Source organism: Moschus berezovskii, chromosome 14 (assembly GCF_049115385.1).
Source record: "Moschus berezovskii isolate FMDL1 chromosome 14, NW_MosBer_1.0, whole genome shotgun sequence".
Classification (NCBI taxonomy): Eukaryota; Metazoa; Chordata; class Mammalia; order Artiodactyla; family Moschidae; genus Moschus; species Moschus berezovskii.
In genome coordinates this window covers 60,145,086-60,167,421 of record NC_142473.1, presented here as the reverse complement: position 1 = coordinate 60,167,421, position 22,336 = coordinate 60,145,086, and the positions used below count along the sequence as shown (strand labels likewise).

Here is a 22,336-nt window from a genome sequence, read left to right as displayed (position 1 = left end):
TTCAGATACTGTCATGAATATAAATACACCGGGAGATTTCAGACAGCAGAGAGGAGATAGTTGAGAATTTTATTAAGATTTATGTGCCCAGATTTTTAAAAATGTGATAAATATTAAAAACACAAAACATTAACACACTACTTAGGAAGAACATCTGGGAAAAAAATGAATGACAGGATGCCAACATTTACTTGTGAATACACACCTCTTGGAGGAGAGGGCCCAGACATCCCAGGAAAACTTGGAAAAACCTTTTTACCACCTTCTATGCCATAAATATGTTCTCCCCAAATTGCATGTAAATCAGTTATTTATCAAATGCACGGGTGACCATTATTTTAAAGTTATCTGAAGAATGTACACTTTAGTGAAGGAAATTATTACCAATGGAGTAATGGAAAAAAAGTCACTGGACCGAGTGAAATTCAGGGTCCTTCATTATTAGCCTGGCTCTGTCACCAACTAGATGTGTGAGTCAAGAAAATCCACTCAACCTCCCTGGGCCAATTTTCTCATCTAATCTGGGTTGTAATTCTGATTTTTCACTTATTAGGTTCTTAAAGCAAGTCACAGGAGTGATGGCCCATAGCCTGATGTCCGGTTTCTTCTGAGAGGTAACATCCTAGGACAGAACTGAAGGCCCTTTTACACAAGAGGAGCTGAGGATGTCAATGCCAGTCGGGCAGTTACCACTGCTCTCTGTGTTTTGCCTCTTTATACTCCCCTTTCTCATCCCCACAATCACCCTCAGTGTGACGATTCCAACTTTTGTTCCCAATTCTTTACAAAAGCTTGTTCTAGACCTGACTTGTGGGAAAAGCCTGACAGTCTAAGGCAGGAGCCCATTCTCCGGGGTCTCTCCACATCTGGCCTTTCCCTACCCCACAAGGCTGGTACCGCCTGAGGGCAAGGGCTATACCCTCTGTGCCTAGTACAGATGCAGGCCTAAAGAAGGAACTCGGGGGCTTCCCTGGTGGTGCAGTGGATAAGAATCCTCCTGCCAATACAGGGGACACAGGTTCGATCCCTGGTCTGGGAACATGGATTCCATCCTTGGTCTGGGAAGATTCCACAAGCTACAGAGCAACTAAACCCATGTGCCACAATTGCTGAGCCCATGCTCTAGAGCCTGTGTTCCACAAGAGAAGCCACTGCAAATGGTGAAATTTCTGAACCCTACAGGTGAACTTTTGGCTGCCTTTTTAAACATTTCTTAACTCACCAAATTTTCTACAATGGGCAAAAAATATATAGAAACCACAAGTATTAAACCTTCTTTTTCCTAGCTTTTAGCCAATACCCTGGTTTCCCATAAATAATGTAAACTTTGCCCAGTTCTCCAATGTTGGAACAGGATATAGGTCACACATCTTTTCTTTAAGAGAAACAGCCAGTATAGTTTCCTAGTCCATTTTGCTTAAAGAGCAAAGACACTATGCATTTGTCTTTGTGGACAAATGCCATCTAGCTCCAGGCAAGGGCCTTTGCCAACTGGTTTCAGAAAAGGACATTTATCAACAGTGTTTAGGCACCGCCTTGATTAACCTGCCACACAGGAAGTGCAAAACACATCTGTAAGAATTCTTTTGTCTTCTTAAACAAAATAGGCTTTATTAACTGGCAAGAGGTAGAAGGCACTGGGTCAGGCCTTTTGTTGATTACTACCATGCTACAGACTAATTGAGGAGCTGTTAGGAAGACTGAAGAAGCAAAGGAAATTACTCTCTATTGAATACTTACTACACACCAGATCTTGTGCTGGGCACCTCACATACATTACTCTAATGTAAGCCTCACATCTAATAATCACTAACATACCATATTTTCACTCATTTATCTTATTTCTTGTCTGTCTCCCCTACTTAAAGGTAAGCTCATAAAGAGGAACATTTTTTTTTGTCTTGTTCACTGCTGTCTCAATGTTTAGAAGAGAGTCAGATACATATATGCAATCAATAAATATTTGCTGAATGAACCAAATTTGGCCTTGGAGCACGGAATGAAGCAGGGCAAAGGCTAATAGAGTTTTGTCAAGAGAACGCACCGGTCATAGCAAACACCCTCTTCCAACACACAAGAGAAGACTCTACACATGGACATCACCAGATGGTCAACACCGAAATCAGATTGATTATATTCTTTGCAGCCAAAGATGGAGAAGCTCTATACAGTTAGCAAAAATAAGACCGGGAGCTGACTGTGGCTCAGATCATGAACTCCTTATTGGCAAATTCAGACTGAAATTGAAGAAAGTAGGGAAAACCACTAGACCATTCAGATATGACCTAAATCAAATCCCTTATGATTATACAGTGGAAGTGAGAAATAGATTTAAGGGACTAGATCTGATAGATAAGAGTGCCTGATGAACTCTGGACAGAGGTTCGTGACATTGTACAGGAGACAGGGACCAAGACCATCCCCATGGAAAAGAAATGCAAAAAAGGAAAATGTCTGTCTGAGGAGGCCTTACAAATAGCTGTGAAAAGAAGAGAAGCGAAAAGCAAAGGAAAAAAGGAAAGATATAAGCATCTGAATGCAGAGTTCCAAAGAATAGCAAGGAGAGATAAGAAAGCCTTCCTCAGTAATCAATGCAAAGAAATAGAGGAAAACAACAGAATAGGAAAAACAAGAGATCTCTTCAAGAAAATTAGAGATTCCAAGGGAACATTTCATGCAAAGATGGGCTCAATAAAGGACAGAAATGGTATGGACCTAACAGAAGCAGAAGATATTAAGAAGAGGTGGCAAGAATACACAGAAGAACTGTACAAAAAAGATCTTCACGACCAAGATAGTCACGATAATGTGATCACTGACCTAGAGCCAGATATCTTGGAATGTGAAGTCAAGTGGGCCTTAGAAAGCATCACTACGAACAAAGCTAGTGGAAGTGATAGAATTCCAGTTGAGCTATTTCAAATCTTGAAAGATGATGCTGCGGAAGTGTTGCACTCAATATGCCAGCAAATTTGGAAAACTCAGCAGTGGCCACAGGACTGGAAAAGGTCAGTCTTCATTCCAATCCCAAAGAAAGGCAATGCCAAAGAATGCTCAAACTACCGCACAATTGCACTCATCTCATACGCTAGTAAAGGCATGCTCAAATTCTCCAAGCCAGGCTTCAGCAATATGTGAACCGTGAACTCCCAGATGTTCAAGCAGGTTTTAGAAAAGGCAGAGGCACCAGAGATCAAATTGCCAACATCCGCTGGATCATGGAGAAAGCAAGAGAGTTCCAGAAAAGTATCTATTTCTGCTTTATTGACTATGCCAAAGCCTTTGACTGTGTGGATCACAATAAACTGTGGAAAATTCTGAAAGAGATGGGAATACCAGACCACCTGACCTGCCTCTTGAGAAACCTGTATGCAGGTCAGGAAGCAACAGTCAGAACTGTACATGGAACAACAGACTGGTTCCAAATAGGAAAAGGAGTACGTCAAGGCTATATATTGTCACCTTGCTTATTTAACTTCTATGCAGAGTACATCATGAGGAACGCTGGGCTTGAAGAAGCACAAGCTGGAATCAAGATTGCTGGGAGAAATATCAATAACCTCAGATATGCAGATGACACCACCCTTATGGCAGAAAACGAAGAGGAACTCAAAAGCCTCTTGATGAAAATGAAAGAGGAGAGTGAAAAGGTTGGCTTGAAGCTCAACACTCAGAAAACAAAGATCATGGCATCTGGTCCCATCACTTCATGGGAAATAGATGGAAAAACAGTGGAAACAGTGTCAGACTTTATTTTTTTGGGCTCCAAAATCACTGCAGATGCTGATTGCAGTCATGAAATTAAAAGACGCTTACTTCTTGGAAGGAAAGTTATGACCAACCTTGATAGTATATTAAAAAGCAGAGACATTACTTTGCCAACAAAGGTCCATCTAGTCAAGGCTATGGTTTTTCCCGTGGTCATGTATGGATGTGAGAGTTGGACTGTGAAGAAAGCTGATCGCCGAAGAATTGATGCTTTTCAACTGTGGTGTTGCAGAAGACTCTTGAGAGTCCCTTGTACTGCAAGGAGATCCAACCGGTCCATTCTAAGGGAGATCAATCCTGGGTGTTCATTGGAAGGACTTATGCTAAAGCTGAAACTCTAATACTTTGGCCACCTCATGCGACGAGTTGACTCACTGGAAAAGACTCTGATGCTGGGAAAGGTTGGGGGCGGGAGGAGAAGGGGACGACAGAGAATGAGATGGCTGGATGGCATCACCGACTCTGTGGACATGAGTTTGAGTGGACTCTGGGAGTTGGTGATGGACAGGGAGGCCTGGCGTGCTGTGATTCATGGGGTCGCGGAGAGTCGGACACGACTGAGCGACTGAGCTGAACTGAACTGAATGAACCAAATGAACACCTCCACGAAGTAGGTTTTATTATTCTCCTTCTATGGATGAATCAGAGAAGGCAATGGCACCCCACTCCAGTATTCTTGCCTGGAAAATCCCATGGACGGAGGAGCCTGCTAGGCTGCAGTCCATGGGATCGCTGAGGGTCGGACACTACTGAGCGACTTCACTTTCACTTTTCACTTTCATGCATTGGAGAAGGAAATGGCAACCCACTCCAGTGTTCTTGCCTGGAGAATCCCAAGGACGGGGGAGCCTGGTGATCTGCTGTCTATGGGGTTGCAGAGAGTCGGACACGACTGAAGTGACTTAGCAGCAGCATGGATGAATAACCTGCAGCGCTCCAGCGGTGCAAATGAACTGCCTAAAGTCACATGGCTTGTTAAGGAGGACTAAAACCCCAGTTTCACTCTTTTGTTCTTTCTATAAACCAAGAGACTTAGACCTTGAAGAACCCTTCCAGACAGACAAATTTGTAACCTAGATGCTTATAAAACACATATATACCTTGTGTACTCACATGAAAATTAGAAATTCACCAAGATGTATTTGGAATTTTAATGATAAACATTTTGCTAAAGTAACAATGAAAGACACACTTCCCCAACAGAACATTTCTTCTATGACATTATCGACATCATTTCTCATTTGAAAATACCATGACACGGTTACTCTTCAGATATAAATAAAAGCACAATAATTCTGGACACCATCAAAAAATATCTGTAAGCCTCAGAGTTTGTAAATTACATCATGAAGATGACTATTAATATGTGTGTGGTATTCTCCGTGCAGAATATCCAATATTCTTGTGCACATCCATGTTGAGTATCCCAGTATGGGGGGAGGTAGAGTTGGCACATGGAAAGTCATTCCTGTCCTAAATAAATTGTACGGATGGCTCAAGGATTCTTCAGAGAATCAGCTATTATAAAATCTCTCAAGAATATTCATTTTATATGACAGAATGCAAGAATGAGGTTAATTTTACCAAGGAGAGTACTTCAAATCCTTTCCATTTGTCAGAAGACACTTGATCCATATGTATTCCTTACCTCCCTAGGACCATGCCATTGGTGTCTTCTCATGCCACCTGGGATTTCTGTAGGGATTCTGGTCACCTTTTCCTTTCGGAAAGGCCCTTTTCACTTCTGTTCCACTCCTGCTACCCAACACATTAGTATCAAACAGTCTCTATGTGCACCCAGCCAGTTTAACAGTTCTTGGGCCAAACTCATGGTTTGGCCTGACTCTCTCCGTTGCCAACTTTTGGTGCTACTGTTTTATTCTGATAATAAAAGTAATAATATTTTAGAAAAATACTTTTGGATTTATGTATGTAATTTTGTGTATCACTCTTTTCACTTAACATTCTAAAAATTTTGCCATGCTGTTTTAACTCAAATATTAATTACAATGACTGCATAATAGTTTACTGTATAGTCATACTGTAATTTACTTAACCAACCTTCTACTGTTGGACTTCTGGATTGTTAAAGCATAAATTTTGCCCACATTTTATACTATTTCTTTAGGACAGATTCCCAGAAGTGGAACTAGAGGATCAGAAGATATAAACATTTTTAAAGTTCCTAATAGACACTGCCAAATTGCTTTTCAGAAAGCTGTTGCCAATTTACACTTCCAACATTGCCAGCGTGTTTTTCTACCAATAGAGATTGGTCTAAAGGATAATAAAATATAATACATTCCTTAAATTATTAATGCAGCTGGAGAGGCATCATGACCACAGCAGAGAGGCCTGTGGCAAAGGTCATACCTTTCTCCAGGTATGCAATTGAAAAGGAGTTAGTATGAGCACATGGAACAGAAGTTTTGCAAGAGTGAAGAGTAATATAATTAGATTTCAGACCATGAAATCTAAGGCTTGTGTCTGCTTTGTCCATTCCTGTACCCCAGCACACAGGACAGTGCCTGGCACACAGAGCCACTCAATAAAAATTTGCTGAATTAACACAGAATCTTCTTTCAGATGCAGTTTTTTAGCAGCTGTAGTATTTAGCCACTCCTGGATTCAAAGGAAACATGACTGGTTGGATTAAACACCCTTGCAAATGTCTGTTCAATCCTGAGATTCTATTTCAACTTTGGAAAATCAGTTTAAATGAAGGGGACACAATATGGCTCTCTTTGGGAGAAAAACAAGTAAACACATCTGAGAGGACACAGCTTAGTATCAGTTGCAAGTATATATATATATAACTATATATACAGTTTTTTTACAAGCATGCAAAAAATGTAATTCAATGAGTTTTGTCACCTCCTGATAACAAACTTATTCAAATGCCATCCATGGTCAAGGCAATTTTGGAATTATTTTCAGTTCATTCTGTTATCACTGGTTGTAACTTGGCACCATTTTCAGTATTGCCAATGTTTTTTTTTTGAGATATCACAAGGGCAAAATATAGGTAGTAGTTTGTATATTGTGAGTTTTAGTAAAGGATGGCATAAAATTTATTTTGTGAATCAAAATATGGTCAAGGTAAAATAGTCAATCATTCAGCTCAGGTTCACTCTCCTGGCACCATAAAGATTCCCTTCAATATTCCACCATATCTATAGTAGTAAATTGCCAGATAAACTTAACATTAACAATGTTATTGATGGAAAAGGCTCAATCATCCATAAACGAAGTCTTATTAGGACACAGCCATGCTCATCTGTTTCCGTATTAGCTATGTCTGGTTTTGCATTAAAATGTTGAGAAAGTTACCCACACAACCTAAGACATTTCCTTCACAGAAGTTTGTTGATCTCTTCATTAAATCCAAGTATGTCCTTGGAGGTATTAAAGTTTCTCCCTACAGAATTTTTGTTCCAGGATATTAATACTGAGAGAGGCGTGATGCAACTGGGACAGATTTGTTAGGACCTGACAAGGCAGGACCATAGAAGATAAATACATGAGTGTTGCCTCATATAGGATACAAAAGCCTGATAAAATCTGAGAGGTCTAATCCAACTAAGGAACAGTTGGAGAATGCAGGGTTACATATACAATCCCAGCAGCAAAAAAGACTCTTAAAGTGAGCCACACAGGACCCTGGTAACCGATTGCAATGAGCCCAGTGAGACTTGCTGGCAATGATATCTGCAGATAGCAGGCTGGCTGATTAGTACATGTGATAGTGACAGACAGTTCCCAATAGTACCCCATTCCTGTATTAGACATCTTCAAGTCATTCGTATCGAGATTTGCTTCGGCATCTCCAAAGGCAAGTCTGAATGCTAAGAAATGGATCTGAAAGGAAGATTATGGAAAGCAGGTCCCAGGCACACATTCTTCCCAAACAATGACATTCCAATGAGAATTCAGAGCTGGGAGCAGAATTCAGAAGACTGTAGAACTTACTGGTGAATATTTTATTCTTTCTGTCCCAGTACCAGAGGGACAGGTGGAGGGAAAGTGGGATAATGGAAGAAAAAACTGGATAAACTCAATGATAGAATGATCTGCCCTGGAAAGTGTTTCTTCCTCCCAGACTTGCAGCCATGGTATATAACATACATACATATAACATATATAACATTCCATGTGGATTTTGAACCATAATAGGGATGGGGAAGATCAGCCTGAAAGCCAAAGAGATTCCCTGATTGTGTGTTGAGCTTGAGAATTTTACTCAAGGTTTGCAGATGGCCAGCTCTCTTCCTGACAACCTATAGAGAGTCAGGCTTCATCTCTTATGGTTAAATGGAGCTTCTCCTGCCCAGGAAAATACTGTTGCTGGGAGAATGGATTTGCATATTATACCTCTGAAATCCTTTTACAATTTCTGAGTACAAGAGGTACCTAAATTGCCTTGAGAAACTAGTAATATTGATTGCCTCTGGGGAGTGGAACCCCTGGTGGCTAAGGGTAACAGGTGGCTAGAAACAAACAAAAAAGATCACATTTCCCCATGTTCCCCTACCCCTCTTCTTGAGGATGGGAAGGCAATCTGGGGCCAGGGATGGACTAATTTCTTTACTCAAGGCTATAGGGCCAGGAATTCCCTGGTGGTCCAGTGGTTAGGACTCTGTTCTCATTGCCAAGGGCCCAGGTTCAAACCCTAGTTGGGGAACTAAGATCCCACAAGCCTCATGGCATGGCCAAAAACAAACGAACCAAAAATAAAAATGAAAGACTATAGGGCTGAACTAGGGAGCCAAAGAAGGATCTAAAAATTAGAAGACAGAAGAGCTACAGCTGAGTGAAAAATCAAGACCAAAAGGGGAATTCAAGGTCAGCATACCATAGAGGCCAAAAGCAGCTACTGGAAGGTGTGGTCCAGAACTCGAAAACAAAGCCCAGGGAAGCAGAGCATGAATAGATTGGAGAATTAACTGAGCAATATCTGAGAAAAGTCAAGGCCAAGGGCCTGGGGCTTGATGATGGGTGGATCCCTGAGATTATAAAATCAAAAGCTCAAGGGGCCTAGGCAGCAAGGTGCAGGCCAGGCAAAATTCTTGTCAGAAATAAAACAGGTTTGACGGGTGGACCCAAAAGGGGTACTGTTACATGAGAACCCTCTTGTCTGGGGATATTCCTTAGAGATTATGCTCTAAAATGGGGTGTAGAGATCCTGAGAAGCCGTATGTGAATGATTTGGTCTGCACGACTATCTTTATTTCCCTCCAAACTTGAGGCTTTCTAGAGTGTATTATGATCTTATTGACTACTTTCTGAGAGACCTTGCAAAAGGGTAATGGGTTCAGGTGATATAGTTCAACCTGACTACTGCCTAGGACATGATCTAAGGTAAGGTAGGTAATAAATAAGTCTTCATTACAGCTACTTGGAACAATTTGAATTCACCCTCCTGATTACCTGCTTCTGGTTGCCAGCTGTGGGGTTTTCTTCCTAGAAGTGCATTGTCCTTGTTGGAAAGGCCTTATGGGGAGCCCAGGGCTTTATCTGATGTAGGAAGATGTAATGATCCTGAGATGAAATGCCTAGAAGCTGGTCTGCAGGCAGGAGTCTGAGCTGTTGCTTAGAATTTTCCTGAAAAATATCTTATTTGCGAGATAAGGTCGAGTTTTCAGGGTGCTTCAAAACTGACAGGTATTAGTTGGAAACTTGTAATTTTTTGAAGGTGAGAGTGCAAGAACTAAAAACAACTGTGTTGAATAAATGTTGTGCCTCTACCATCAACCAGTATTGTTTACTAACTCACCAGTTAAATAATAGGAGCTATTATATGTAAAAACTCTTGGGTTAAAACATAGACATTGGCCAATTCTGTGAAATGCTGTTACTAACCATCCCCACCTCTACCCAACACACACGCACACACACACGCACACACACACACACACACACACTCCTCCACCAGGCATTCTGAGATGTTTCCAGTCTATTCGGTATTTCTTGGAACCCATTTGGGAAAAGTGCCACTCCATAAATCCTGGCAGAGAGACAGGAAGAGATAAAGGAGTCTAAACTAGTAAAGACTGTTTTTTTTTTGAGGGTTTGATGAGAAAATTAGATAATCAAATAAGTGGGCTATTACAAACTTGCCTACAGACTCAGGGGGAAGCAATTTATAAACTATTAGAGCAGAGTTTGGGGAGGAGGAGAGGAAGCAAATTATCTCAAATTGTTCATCTTCTGCACAACACTATTATCTTCTTCTTTAGACTTTGCTAATTCAGCCAATAGTGCCCTCATTTTCCAACTGACAAGAGGTTCGAAGCCTCATCTTGTTCTACCTGCCTGGAAATGTGCCTAATTTCCTAAGGATCCAGTCCAGGAACCACCTCATGCATGAAGTCCACCCAGCCCTTGGTGGTCTTATTTAATAACCTCACACTGTCAATGCTCAGCAGTGTTCTAAACACTGCAGGTGATCGAAAAAATACTTGACAATGTTGGTATTAGTTACTAAAAACAGCTGATATGTGGGAATCAGCAGAGGCAAAAGACTGCCAGAATTCAAGGTCTAGAGTGTTACCTTTTCTCACTCTATACACATCACAGCCTGGACCTGAATCCTCTGGTTTATATTTTTCAGGACCAGATCCTCCTTCTCCATGAGACAGGATACACCCAAATGAAGTGGGTGGAGGGGAATCCAAAGCACAAGACTAGAATGAAACAAACCCAGCTCTTCTGCGAGGGGTAGGTCTGTGAGAAGGTCGGGATGGAAGGTCTGACTTCTGAGGGGTTCTCTCTGAGTCATTTGGGCTGGACAGGCCCTTAGCATTGCTCCATATGTCAGCACACCACTGCCTTCTGTACCATACCTCAGGCCCTGACTGTGAAGCAAGTTGGAACTGTAGGCCTTCTTTCAGGGTCCTCCCAGCAGAGCATGCTTCCCTGGGGACAGAGAGAGAGAGACTCCAACAGGTCATGCTCCCACCTTTCATTCGTATGATCTCGAGGCAGAATACTGAGAACAAAGGAAGAGGTCAGCCACATCAAGCTAAGGTCTGGTCAGTGAAGAAAAAACTTGTTAAGGGGGGAAAAAATCAAGCACAAGCAGGGATCAGAAGTCAATAGCCAAAAGTTCTTCAAAGTTGTGGAGAAACAGCAAGGAAGCTGGCCCAACAGTTCAGTAAAGAGTAACTAGCAGAGATATGACATACAGAGAGGAGCAGTAAAGAAGCTGAAAATAGATGAGCAGCAAATGAAGGTGCCTAACCACTAGGCAGCTTTCCAGTTTGGGTTCAGCCACTCCACATTCCTTTCACCAGGGTGTGAACCAATCCTGAGCTGTCCTGCTGGGAAGGCTGGTTGAAGACGAAGTCTGCAGCAGCTGGCTGGCAGGGGAACGGATTTTGGGATGGGATACAGGCAGAGGCATTTCCCCACCAGCTTCTCACTGGAGAGGACTGCATCCTTCAGAACTCCTTACCTTTTTCCTCACACATGAGCTGTTTTTCCTAGTTTCCTTTGAAAGAACAGAGCAAAAGTCAAGTTTTCGAGGTTTAGGCTCTTCCTTCAAAATACCCGATATAACTTTTGCAGATACTTTCCTCATATTCAAGTTTTCTTTCAGAATGAGCCTAACAGTTTCTTTATCTAAATTTAACTCTTCGGCCATCATCCTCACGGTTAACTGCCTATTGGAACAGACCAAGTCCTTGACTTTCTTGATATTTTCATCCGTCCGGTGGGTGACAGGACGACCACTTCGGGCGTCATCTCGAATGTTTTCGCGTCCTTCTTTAAACCTTTTGTGCCAGTCGAAAACTCTGGCCCTTGACATGACTTCATCCCCGTAAGCTTCTTTTAAAAGATGGTGAGTCTCACTTGCAGATTTGTTCAGTTTCACGCAAAATTTGATACTAATCCTTTGTTCTAGATATCGGTCACTCATTTTGGGGCTTAAGCAACACAAGAACGTTAAAACGCCACAACTGTGAAGAAAAGATAGAGGGACCAATCTCTATAGGGGTGCAGGTGCTATTATGCCGCTATTTTTGCTCCTCTGGAAGCCTCATGAGGTAAGAGTAATCGCTTTTCTGAATTTTAGCCCCTGGGGCTTCCAATCTAGAAGCTAACGGGGTCACAGTGTAGCTGCAAAGCTGGGGAAAATGAAATCTCTTACAACCCACGTCTGTGTCCAACTCGGGCACAAAGATCTGATGGGGGGGTGTGTGCAAATCAGTTACCAAGATCGTCCCGTTGACCGCGGCTCTGAAGAGTCTAAGGCAATTTCTGCAGTAGAAGCCTACGTGGTGGCAATTTAAACAAGCAAGAAACGACGCATCGGTGTTGTAACGTGCAGGCTCGCTCCAGATCTGCGGAAACCCGTGCACGCCAAACCTACCGGAGCTCTAGAGTCCCTGGAGACACGCCCGCATGCGCCATTCCCTCCCTCCGCGGGTAGGCCGCGCGCAGGCGCACTGCGGCAGCCTGCGCCAGGCCCCGCCTCGGCCTCGCCACACCCGAGAGAGCGCGCTTCCTTGCGCGTACCCGCCCGCGGAGAAGTCGGCGGAAAGGAGGGGGCGGGGAAGGAAGGCTGAGGGAAGAGAGGGCACCCCCGGGCGCCAGGGTGCATTGTGGGAAGGAGGCGGCAGCGTCCCGGGCGGGCGGGAGGTGCACCAGCGGCGGCGGCGGCGGTAAATCCTCCCGGCCGCTCACAGCACTGTGGAGCCGCGTCCCCAGCCCGGCCTCGGACCGCGGCGCCCCTCCTGCCCCTCGCGGCTTCTCGCCCGCCCCTCCCCCGCGGCGAGCCGGCCCTGGCGAGCCGGCCGGCCGGCCTGGCTCCCCTCCCCGGCCCCGACGGGCGGGCGCGCTGCCCTGAGGAGGCGGGGAGGGGAGGGCTGGGTCGGCCGGCGGGCAGACAACGATGCCGAACTTCTGCGCGGCCCCCAACTGCACGCGGAAGAGCACGCAGTCGGACCTGGCCTTCTTCAGGTTCCCGCGGGATCCCGCCAGGTGAGCGGCGGGCGCGGAGCTGGCAGCCCGGGCCCTCGTCCGCGGTTCGCGCTGCCAGCCGCCGGCCCTGGGCAGGCTCCGGGGCTAAGAGGGGCGTGGGGGGGACACAGTTGTCGACCCCAACCCGGCTCCGAGGTGGGGAGCGGGCCTCGAGCGGTGGGCGGGCGGGCGCCCGGGGGCCTCGGAGCACGTGCGTCCGCGGGGCTCTGCGTGTTGGGCACCATCCGAAATAAGAGGCAGCTGGGCGGCGCGAGTGGGTAAGGTGGGTTCTCGCCCTGATTCGCTTGCTGAGTGACCTCGGACAAGCCGCTTTCCTCTCTGGGCTTTAGTTAGCCTAGCTGTCAAAAGAGGGACCTGGAATCTGTGGTTGTGGTCTCCGGGGCCCTTCTACCCCTGGGACGATGTTTCTTTTTGGAGTCTGACCACCTTTGATCTTCAGTCACAACTGCTCCCTCCTTCGGACTTGTTCGTCGTTCACATTCTGTTTCTGACCGTTACTCATTATCTCACTTGGTTAATGTGGGGATAACGGGCGTGGGAGAGGACGGGGTACGCGAGAGGGCTTGGTAGTTGTTATACAAACGTCTTCCTTGAGGTAACACACCCGCTCTCAACTTAGTGATAGAGTAGGAACTGTATTTGAAAATAAAGTCTGAGGATTTTTCCTTGGCATGTCTTGTTGATTCATTCATTTCAGGTCAGTACCTACTGTGTGTGTCAGGGCACTAACGTTCAGTTCAGTCGCTCAGTCGTGACCGACTCTTTGCGACTCCATGAATCACAGCACGCCAGGCCTCCCTTTCCATCACCAACAACTCCCGGAGTTCACTCAAACTCATGTCCACAGAGTCGGTGATGCCATCCAGACATCTCATTCTCTGTCGTCCCCTTCTCCTCCTGCCCCCAACCCCTCCCAGCATCAGAGTCTTTTCCAGTGAGTCAACTCTTCGCATGAGGTGGCCGAAGTATTGTAGTTTCAGCTGTAGCATCAGTCCTTCCAATGAACACCCAGGACTGATCTCCTTTAGAATGGACTGGTTGGATCTCCTTGCAGTCCAAGGGACTCTCAAGAGTTCTCCAGCACCACAGTTCAAAAGCATCAATTCTTCGGCGCTCAGCTTTCTTCACAGTCCAACTCTCACATCCATACATGACCACTGGAAAAACCATAGCCTTGACTAGTCAGACCTTTGTTGGCAAAGTAATGTTTCTGCTTTTTAATATGCTAAGTTGGTCATAACTTTCCTCCCAAGGAGTAAGCGTCTTTTAATTTCATGGCTGCAATCAGCATCCGCAGTGATTTTGGTCCAGAAATTCAGAGTTTATGAGATAGCGTTCCTGTCTGCAGAAAGCTTACAATCCATTTAAGGAGGTAGATATATTATATATGTAAGTAGGCGCTTATAATATAGCATGCTGTTCTACAAATATTTATAGAAGGCTTACTATGTACTCGGCATTGTTTTAAGTACTGGGAGAGAATAGATAAATACAACAAAGACTCTGTTCTCATGGAGTTTACGTTCTAGTGGGGGAAAATAAGTACATACACCGTGTATCAGATGGTGATGAAACAGTTCAGTCGCTCAGTCGTGTCCGACTCCTTGTGATCCCTTGAACCGCAGCACGCCAGGCCTTCCTGTCCATAACCAGCTCCCAGAGTCCACCCAAACCCATGTCCATTGAGTTGGTGATGCCATCCAGCCATCTCATCCTCTGTCGTCCCCTTCTCCTCCTGCCCTCAATCTTTCCAGCATCGGGTCTTTTCAAATGAGTCAGTTCTTCGCATCAGGTAGCCAGCGTATTGGAATTTCAGCTTCAACATCAGTCCTTCCAATGAACACCCAGGACTGATCTCCTTTAGGATGAACTGATTGGATCTCCTTGCAGTCCAAGGGGCTCTCAAGAGTCTTCTCTGACACCACAGTGCAAAAACATCAATTCTTCTGCACCTAGCTTTCTTTATAGTCCAACTCTCACATCCGTACGTGACCACTGGAAAAACCATAGCTTTGACTAGACAGACCTTTGTTACAAAGTAATGTCTCTGCTTTTCAATATACTATCTAAGTTGGTCATAATATTATGGAGAAAAAGCAAATGTTTGACTGGAGGGGGCTGGGAGGGTAGGGGAATAGGAGTAGTAGGGGAGGCACAGTTGCTATTTTAAATAGGATTATCAGAGAAGGCCTCACTAAGTCTATTTGAGCAAAGACCCGAAGTAGGTAAGGGAGTCAGCTGTGGAAGTATCCAGGGGAAGTACATTTCAGTCTGTAGAAACAGTAAATGTAAAGGCAGGGCATGCTTGTTAGAGGTACAAGCAGGAGTCCTCAAGCTGATTTAAGGAAGGTCAGTCACTCAGTCGCATGTGACTCTTTTCTCCACCCCATGGATTGTAGCCCGCCAGGCTCCTCTGTCCATGGAATTCTCCAGGCAAGAGTACTGGCATGGGTTGCCATTCCTTTTTCCAGGGGAATCTTCCCTACCCAGGGATCAAACCGTGGTGTCCCCCATTGCAGGCAGATTCTTTACCTTCAGAGCCACCAGGGAAGCCCAAAGGGATGTGGGAGAGGAAGAGATGAGACCAGAAGAATGTCTGTGTGTTTGTGGTAGGTGCACATTGTGTAGGTTATTGTAGGCTGTGGAAAGCACAGTGGCATCCTGAGTGAAATAGGAAGTCATCAAAGGGTTTAGAAGAGAGAGACTTATACGTTTAACAGAATCACTGACTAACTTGATGAGTACATTGTAGGGAAGCAAAGGTGAGAGCAGAAAGACCAGTTAAAGGCAGTTGCAGTAATCCAGGTTTAATTGCAGTAATCTAAGTTTATAGAGGTGGAGGTGGTAAGTAGTTGTGTTTGAGGTTTATTTGGCAGGTGAAGCCAGCAGGATTTTAAATGGTGTAGATATAGGTTGTAAGAGAAAAACAAGTGAAGAATGACTAGGATTTTTTGCCTTTAAAAAAAAATTGAAGTATAGTTTATTTCCGATGTTGTATTATTTCTGCTATACATCAAAGTGATTCAGTTTTATATATATACACACATTCTTTTAAAAATTTTTTTCCAGTACATACATTCTTTTGAAAATTCTTTTACAGTATGTTTTATCACAGGATACTGAATGTAGTTCCCTGTGCTACACAATAGGACCTTGCTGTTTATCCATTCTATGTATAATAGTTTATATTTGCTAACCCCAAACTCCCAGTCCAACCCTCCTCCACCACTCCCTGCTGGCAACCACAGTGTGTCCTTTGTGTCTGTGAGTCTGTTAACTCTTTAGTAGATAGGTTCATTTGTGTCATGTTTTAGATTCCACATATAAGTGATATCATATGGTATTGTCTTTTTCTTTCTGACTTACTTAGTATGGTAATCTCTAAGTCCATCCATGTTGCTGCAAATGACATTATTAAATTCTTTTTTATGTCTTGAGTATTATTCCATTATAGATATGTACCTCACTTTCTTTATCCATCTTTCGATGGACATTTAGATTGTTTCCATGTCTTGGCTATTATGAATAGTGCTGCTATAAACATGGGGGTGCATGTATCTTTTGAATTACAGTTTTGTCCAGATAAATGACCGGGAGTGGGATTGCTGGATCATACGGTAACTCTGTTTTTAGTTTTCTGAGGAACATCCATATTGTTTCCTATAGTGGTTGCACCAACTTACATTCCCACCAGCAGTGTAGCAGGGCTCCCTTTTCTCTACACCCCCTTCAGCATTTGTTATTTGTTTTTTAGTGATGGCTATTCTGACTCAGGTGGTACCTTGTGATTTTGGTTTGCATTTCTCTAATGATTTGTGATTTTGAGTATCTTTTCATGTGCCTGTCGGCCATCTGTATGATGAATGACTCTTAAGATTTTTAACCTGAGCCTTTATTGAGCTATGGAAGACTGGGAGGAGCAGGTTCAGTGGAGGACTATAAAAAATTTGGTTTAGGACTTGTGAAGTTTGAGAGGCCTCATAGACATTCAGGAATAGATGTCTTTCTTCATACATATCCATAAATGAACTCAAAATTGTCCATATTTAGATCAGTGACCTAAATATTTAAGAACCAAAACTATTAAAAGATATACAGGTCTGGAATTTAGAGACTTCCAGACTGGAGATTGTGAATACGGGCTTTCTCAGTTTATAGAGGGTATTTAAAACCATGGAACTGGATAAGTGAAGTAGACTAGGTCTGAGGATTGAGCCCTGGAGTATTCTTAGTGTTTAAAGTTCAGTGAGATAAGAAGGAACTACTAGTTCAGGAGAGTGAGGAATAGCCACTGGGTTCTGTGGGAGCAGAGAGAGGAGCATCTTAGTCTGACTGGGCCTTGCTCTGTTAAGCATTATCTTCCTTTGAGCCCAATTGGAAGTATATTTTACTTGCATAATGAAGGCTGCTGCTACTGCTGCTGCTAAGTCACTTCAGTCGTGTCCGACTCTGTGTGACCCCATAGACGGAAGCCCACCAGGCTCCCCCATCCCTGGGATTCTCCAGGCAAGAACACTGGAGTGGGTTGCCATTTCCTTCTCCAGTATAATGAAGGCACCACTAGTCAATTCTGGGCCACAGGTTGTTAATCTTTATAGGTAGCGAATGCTCTTTATTATACTCCATAGTTGAGGAGTATGGCCTGTAGGGGCTTATAGTCAGATTTGGAAGGAGTTTGTAGATCTAGTGCAGTATCCTTTGAAGTGTTGGAATTCCCTCAGGAGTGGTGGCTTTTAAACTTTTTGGGGTCTCTTTTCCTTTTGAGAATCTAATGTAAGGACTGTTAAGAAAAGACATAGACATGATTTCATATCAAGTTATTTATGGACCCTTAAGAGGCTTCTGCACATTTCTGACAGGTGGGCCTTTGCTAAAACATACCTCTTGTGTCAGTTCCTTTGCTTTGTGAGGGGATACTTGAGGATTCTGGACAGCATTAACTTGTTTCTTCCTTGTATTGAGTGGAAATGTGCCTCCCCCTTATAATTTATGCTTTGGAGGTCCTACTTTTGTTCTCAGGTGACAATGAACAAAGCTGTGTCCTATTTTATCTGTTTTTTAATTTGTTTTTTGGCCTGGCCTTGTGACATGCAGGATCTTAGTTCCCTGACTAGGGATTGAACCCGTGCCCCCTATAGTGGCAGTACAGAGTCTTAACCACTGGACTGTCAAGGACTGGCACTGCTTCTGCCCTGTTTGGACCGTGAATTTTAAATCATTATAACTAGGCTCAAATACGTCTTTATTAATCAAAAGAGGAACAGTTAAAATCAAAACATTTTTGCCAACAAGAAATAAGTTTGTTTATTCCTGTAGTACAAAAAATGGTGCTTCTGGATTCGAGGAACTCTTGGAGAGTATTTTCTGCCTCTTGCTGGTTGTGGAAGCGTTTTGTCTGCAAAAAAGTTGTCCAGATACTTGAAGAAGTAGTAGTTGGTTCATGACAGGTCAGGTGAATATGGCGGATGAGACAAAACTTCGTAGCCCAGTTTGTTCAACTTTTGAAGCATTGGTTGTGTGATGTGCCGTGGAGGAGAATTGGGCCCATTCTGTTGACCAATGCCGGTTGCAGGCATTGCAGTTTTTGGTGCATCTCACTGATTTGCTGAGCATATTTCTCAGATGTAATAGTTTCACCAGGATTCAGAAAGCTGTAGTGGATCACATGGGTAGCATTAAAATGATGTATAACCACATTTATATAAGAATGTATTCCACTATCAAACAGCAAAGTTCAACAATGCAAGACCGCTATTACTTTTGCACCAACCTGTATGTAAGAGCCTTTTGAGTATTTCATGACCAAATTATGAGCTTTTTAAAAACTCTTTTTAAAACATCTTTATTGAGATATTCACATACCATACAATTCACCTTTTTAAAATGTGCAGTTAAATGATTTTTGGTGTATCAGGCTATTTAAAGTTTTTTTGATAAAAATATGTAGGCGTGTCTTGGTGCCTGTAGAGGATTGTTCCCAGGAAACCCCTGTAGATACCAAAATCCACATATGCTCAAGTCCCTTATGTAAATGGCAGTAGTGTAAAATTTGCCATTTTAATCATTTTTTTAAAGCATATTTGAGTGTATAATCCAGTGGCATTAGTTACCATTCATTGTGTTCTGCATTCATCACCACTGTCTACTTCCACAGCTTTTTCATTATCCTGAGCAAAAACTTAACTATTAAGCAGTAACTTTTTACCCCAGTCCATTTTCAGTCTTCATTAATTTTTCTGTTTTAGGTACTTTATACTCATATTATCTAAGTCAGTCACACAGTAATAGTCCTTTTACGTCTGTCAAATTTTGCTTAATGTATTAAAGGTCTTAACTTTGTATCAGAACCAAAAATCAGTACTATAGGATTTCAAATTCTACTGTATTTGACAATTTTTCACCGTGCTCAGAGTTTATTATAATAAAGAAATAGTTTCCAGAGTTGCTTACTGAATTAATAGTTGTATTCTTAGGGTTAGTGGTTATAGTTTTTTTTTTTTCCTCCTGTAAATGAGTTGTAGGGAGGGTTGATAAAAGGTGACATTGCCAGCCCATCTGTTATTCAAAAGTTAACTCACATTGTTAACTAACCATAAATATATTTAATGCTGTTAAATAGTATATTTCCCATTCATTATATTTATAAATTCCATGCTGCTGCTGCTGCTAAGTCACTTCAGTCGTGTCCGACTCTGTGCGACCCCATGGACGGCAGCCCACTAGGCTCCGCCATCCCTGGGATTCTCCAGGCAAGAACACTGGAGTGGGTTGCCATTTCCTTCTCCAACGTGTGAAAGTGAAAAGTGAAAGTGAAGTTGCTCAGTCTTGTCCGACTAGTAGCGACCCCATGGACTGTAGCCCACCAGGCTCCTCTGTCCATGGGATTTTCTAGGCAAGAGTACTGGAGTGGCTTGCCATTGCCACATGAAAAAAAAATTTTGGTTGCCCTGGGTCTTTGTTGCTGCACGCAGGCTTTCTCTAGTTGCAGTGAGTGAGGGGTACTCTTTGTTGCGGTGCACAGGCTTCTCATTGTGGTTTTTTTTGTTGCAGAGCTTGGGCACACAGGGTTCAGTAGCTGTGACACAGGGGGTCCTTAGTTGTGGCTCGCAGGCCCTGGAGCATGCGGGCTCCACTCGTTGTGGTGCACTGGCTTTAGTTGCCTGTGGCATGTGAAATCTTCCCAGATCAGGGAGCAAACCCATGTTCCCTGCATTGGCAGATGGATTCCCACCCACTGTACCACCAGGGAAGTCCCTGTGCACACTTTTAAAAACAACTATTTAGAAATAACTTAAAATTCAAGAGTATAATTAATACATGGCACTCTGTGGAATTTCATACCCTAACACCTCATATTGGTTTAGAAAAAGTAGCATTAGTGCACTTTAAATATATACATAGTATATATATATATATATATAGTATAATGAACTCACCTTAGGGCAGTGGCAGGAAGATAAGTTACCTAAAATTAAAATTTTTTAAAAAAATGCCTAAATCATGATTGTCCCAGAGTGGCTTGATTATTGCCCAAGCTTAGTAGAACTGATCAGGTGAAGATACAAGTAGAGCTAATGAATTGCTCTTATTATTAGAGTGAATTGGGCAGTTGAAACATTCTTCCTTCTTCTCAGACAGTACTGACTTTCCCCTGAGGTAGTGAGGTCTTGTAAGATTCTTTGGTAGTTTAATCAAAGTTAACTGAGAGTTGATATACCCTAATGTGTAAAATGTAAAATGGTGGTTTCTAGGCATGCAGGAGGGTCCCCACGACCCTTTCAGGGAGTCAAAAAGGTGAAAACTACTTCATAATAACACTGACATTATTTGCCTTTTTTCTGCTCATTATCTCAGGAGTGTACCATGGAGTTTTTCAGGGACTTTATAACATTATGAAGTCACTACTCAGATAAGTTATATATTGTGTTTTATAAAATTTTCTAAGTATAACTTCAGATATAGGTGTTTAGTAGACATCTTCTTGGAAATGAACAAAATAAACCTGCCACTTAAAGGAAAACAACTGACAGCCAAGCATTCAAGGAAAAGTTAGAATTTTGGAAAATTTATATTCGTTACCTTGAGCTAGACGACTCTCTAATAGACTTTTCTGATGAGATCAGTGGTGATATTGATAAATGTGACTTTTAAAAAATATATCATATAATGAAGTATGTTACCATTTAGCCAGTATGCCAAACTTACTGAACTAATATTTTCCAAACTGATAAATTCATGATTTTACAAAGACATACATGGATAAAAGTTCTATTCAAAGTGCAAGTTAGACTAGTGGATTTTAATCAAACAGTATGAAAAAGCTCATTGGTCTGGTTTCAAATTCCACATTGCAGCTAATCTTTAAGAAACCACTGCTTGTGGAGTTTCGGTGTCCTATCAAAGAGCATCCACAATTATGTAGGAAACGGGAATATTGTAATAATCTTTTAAACTGCATATCACTGAGAAGTCATTTCTTTCTTGTACTTCAGCCAAAACAATGTATGGAAACAGATTATATGCAAAAGCAGATGTGAGACTGTAGCTTTCTTCTATAAAGTTAGACATAAAAGAGATTTGCCAAGATGGTGAACTGTGCCATTCTTTTCACTCAATGGTTTTTGTTTTGGAAAATATAGTTATTTCATTAAAATGTTATCTATGATAACATGTAATGGAATTGCTATTTTTAATGAACTAATATTTTTAAATTTCTAAGTTGTAGTTTGTATAGTCATAAATATTGATAGATAAAATGCATGTAAACAAAATTTCTTTAGTTACTCGATAATTTAAGGGGTAAAGGGCTCCTGAGACGATGATGTTTGAGAATCACTTCTATAAGATACAGTCTTAAAGTCCTTTCATATGATCTTATTTAATCCTCCAAACAATGCTGCGAATTGTAATAATAACAATAATACTTATAAAATACTTCATATTCTGTGTGTCAGGCACTATTCTGTGTGTTTTATGTAGACTATTTCAGTTAACCCTTGCAATAAATTTTGAGATAGTCTCTGCTTTCAGATGAGAAAAGCAGGCACAGAGAGGTTAGCTAAATTATTCAAGATCCCAGAGAAATATCTGAAACCCCAAGTGTAGGATAAAGTATGTAATATTATCCAAATTAATTTGACCATGAAACCTCCTTTTTTTTTAATTGGAGCAATTCTTTGACTAGTGTTCTTTGGAATATGTTTTGGAAATCTTGCATTAGTAGGAGGCCATTGAAAGAAAAAATTTCAAACCTTAAAAAGGAGTGGTCAGTGATGATTGACTAGTACTGAAAGGGTGATTAAGTTGAAGACAGGAAGTGATCTTTGGATTTGGCAGGATGAAATTCATAACCTTTAGCTGTTCTGGGCAGCCATGATGAAATCTTACACCGGCCCACTCTGTCCTGTCCAGGATGTGAATCATCCCTTTGTCCAGCTTATCCACACTGTATACACTACCTACCCATTGGTACTAGAAAAACATAGTATATATAGGGGTCAGTACTATACGTGGTTTCAGGCCCCTTCTGAGGGTCTTGGAATATATCCCCCATGGATAAGGGGGAGACTATACATGGAGGTTGAAT

At 42.5% G+C, this 22,336-nt stretch overlaps 2 protein-coding genes across 2 annotated transcripts in view; one reads left to right on the top strand and one right to left on the bottom strand.

The window, feature by feature from the left end:
- Positions 1–4,905: 4,905 nt before the first annotated feature.
- Positions 4,906–12,191, bottom strand: GVQW3 (GVQW motif containing 3). Its single transcript, XM_055423721.2, has 2 exons — positions 11,222–12,191; positions 4,906–10,683 (listed from the first exon to the last, which is right to left on the bottom strand). The coding sequence occupies exons 1-2, from the start codon at positions 11,684–11,686 to the stop codon at positions 10,612–10,614; spliced, it is 537 nt and encodes a 178-aa protein (XP_055279696.1). The 5' UTR covers positions 11,687–12,191; the 3' UTR covers positions 4,906–10,611.
- A 179-nt stretch (positions 12,192–12,370) lies between these two features.
- THAP12 (THAP domain containing 12) overlaps positions 12,371–22,336 on the top strand; it is a 28,630-nt gene continuing 18,664 nt past the window's right edge. Inside the window, exon 1 of the mRNA XM_055423720.2 lies at positions 12,371–12,750. Within this exon, the coding sequence (XP_055279695.1) occupies positions 12,662–12,750 (89 nt within the window). The 5' untranslated portion in view covers positions 12,371–12,661. The remainder of the gene's footprint in view (positions 12,751–22,336) is intronic.

What these genes read in the sequence shown, in the direction of transcription:
- GVQW3 (XM_055423721.2), bottom strand. Translation starts at nt 11,686, where the DNA reads ATGAGTGACCGATATCTAGAACAAAGGATTAGTATCAAATTTTGCGTG. An exon ending in GCTCATGTGTGAGGAAAAAG is followed by an intron (nt 10,684 to 11,221) that starts GTAAGGAGTTCT and finishes CTCTGTCCCCAG; the next exon opens with GGAAGCATGCTCTGCTGGGA.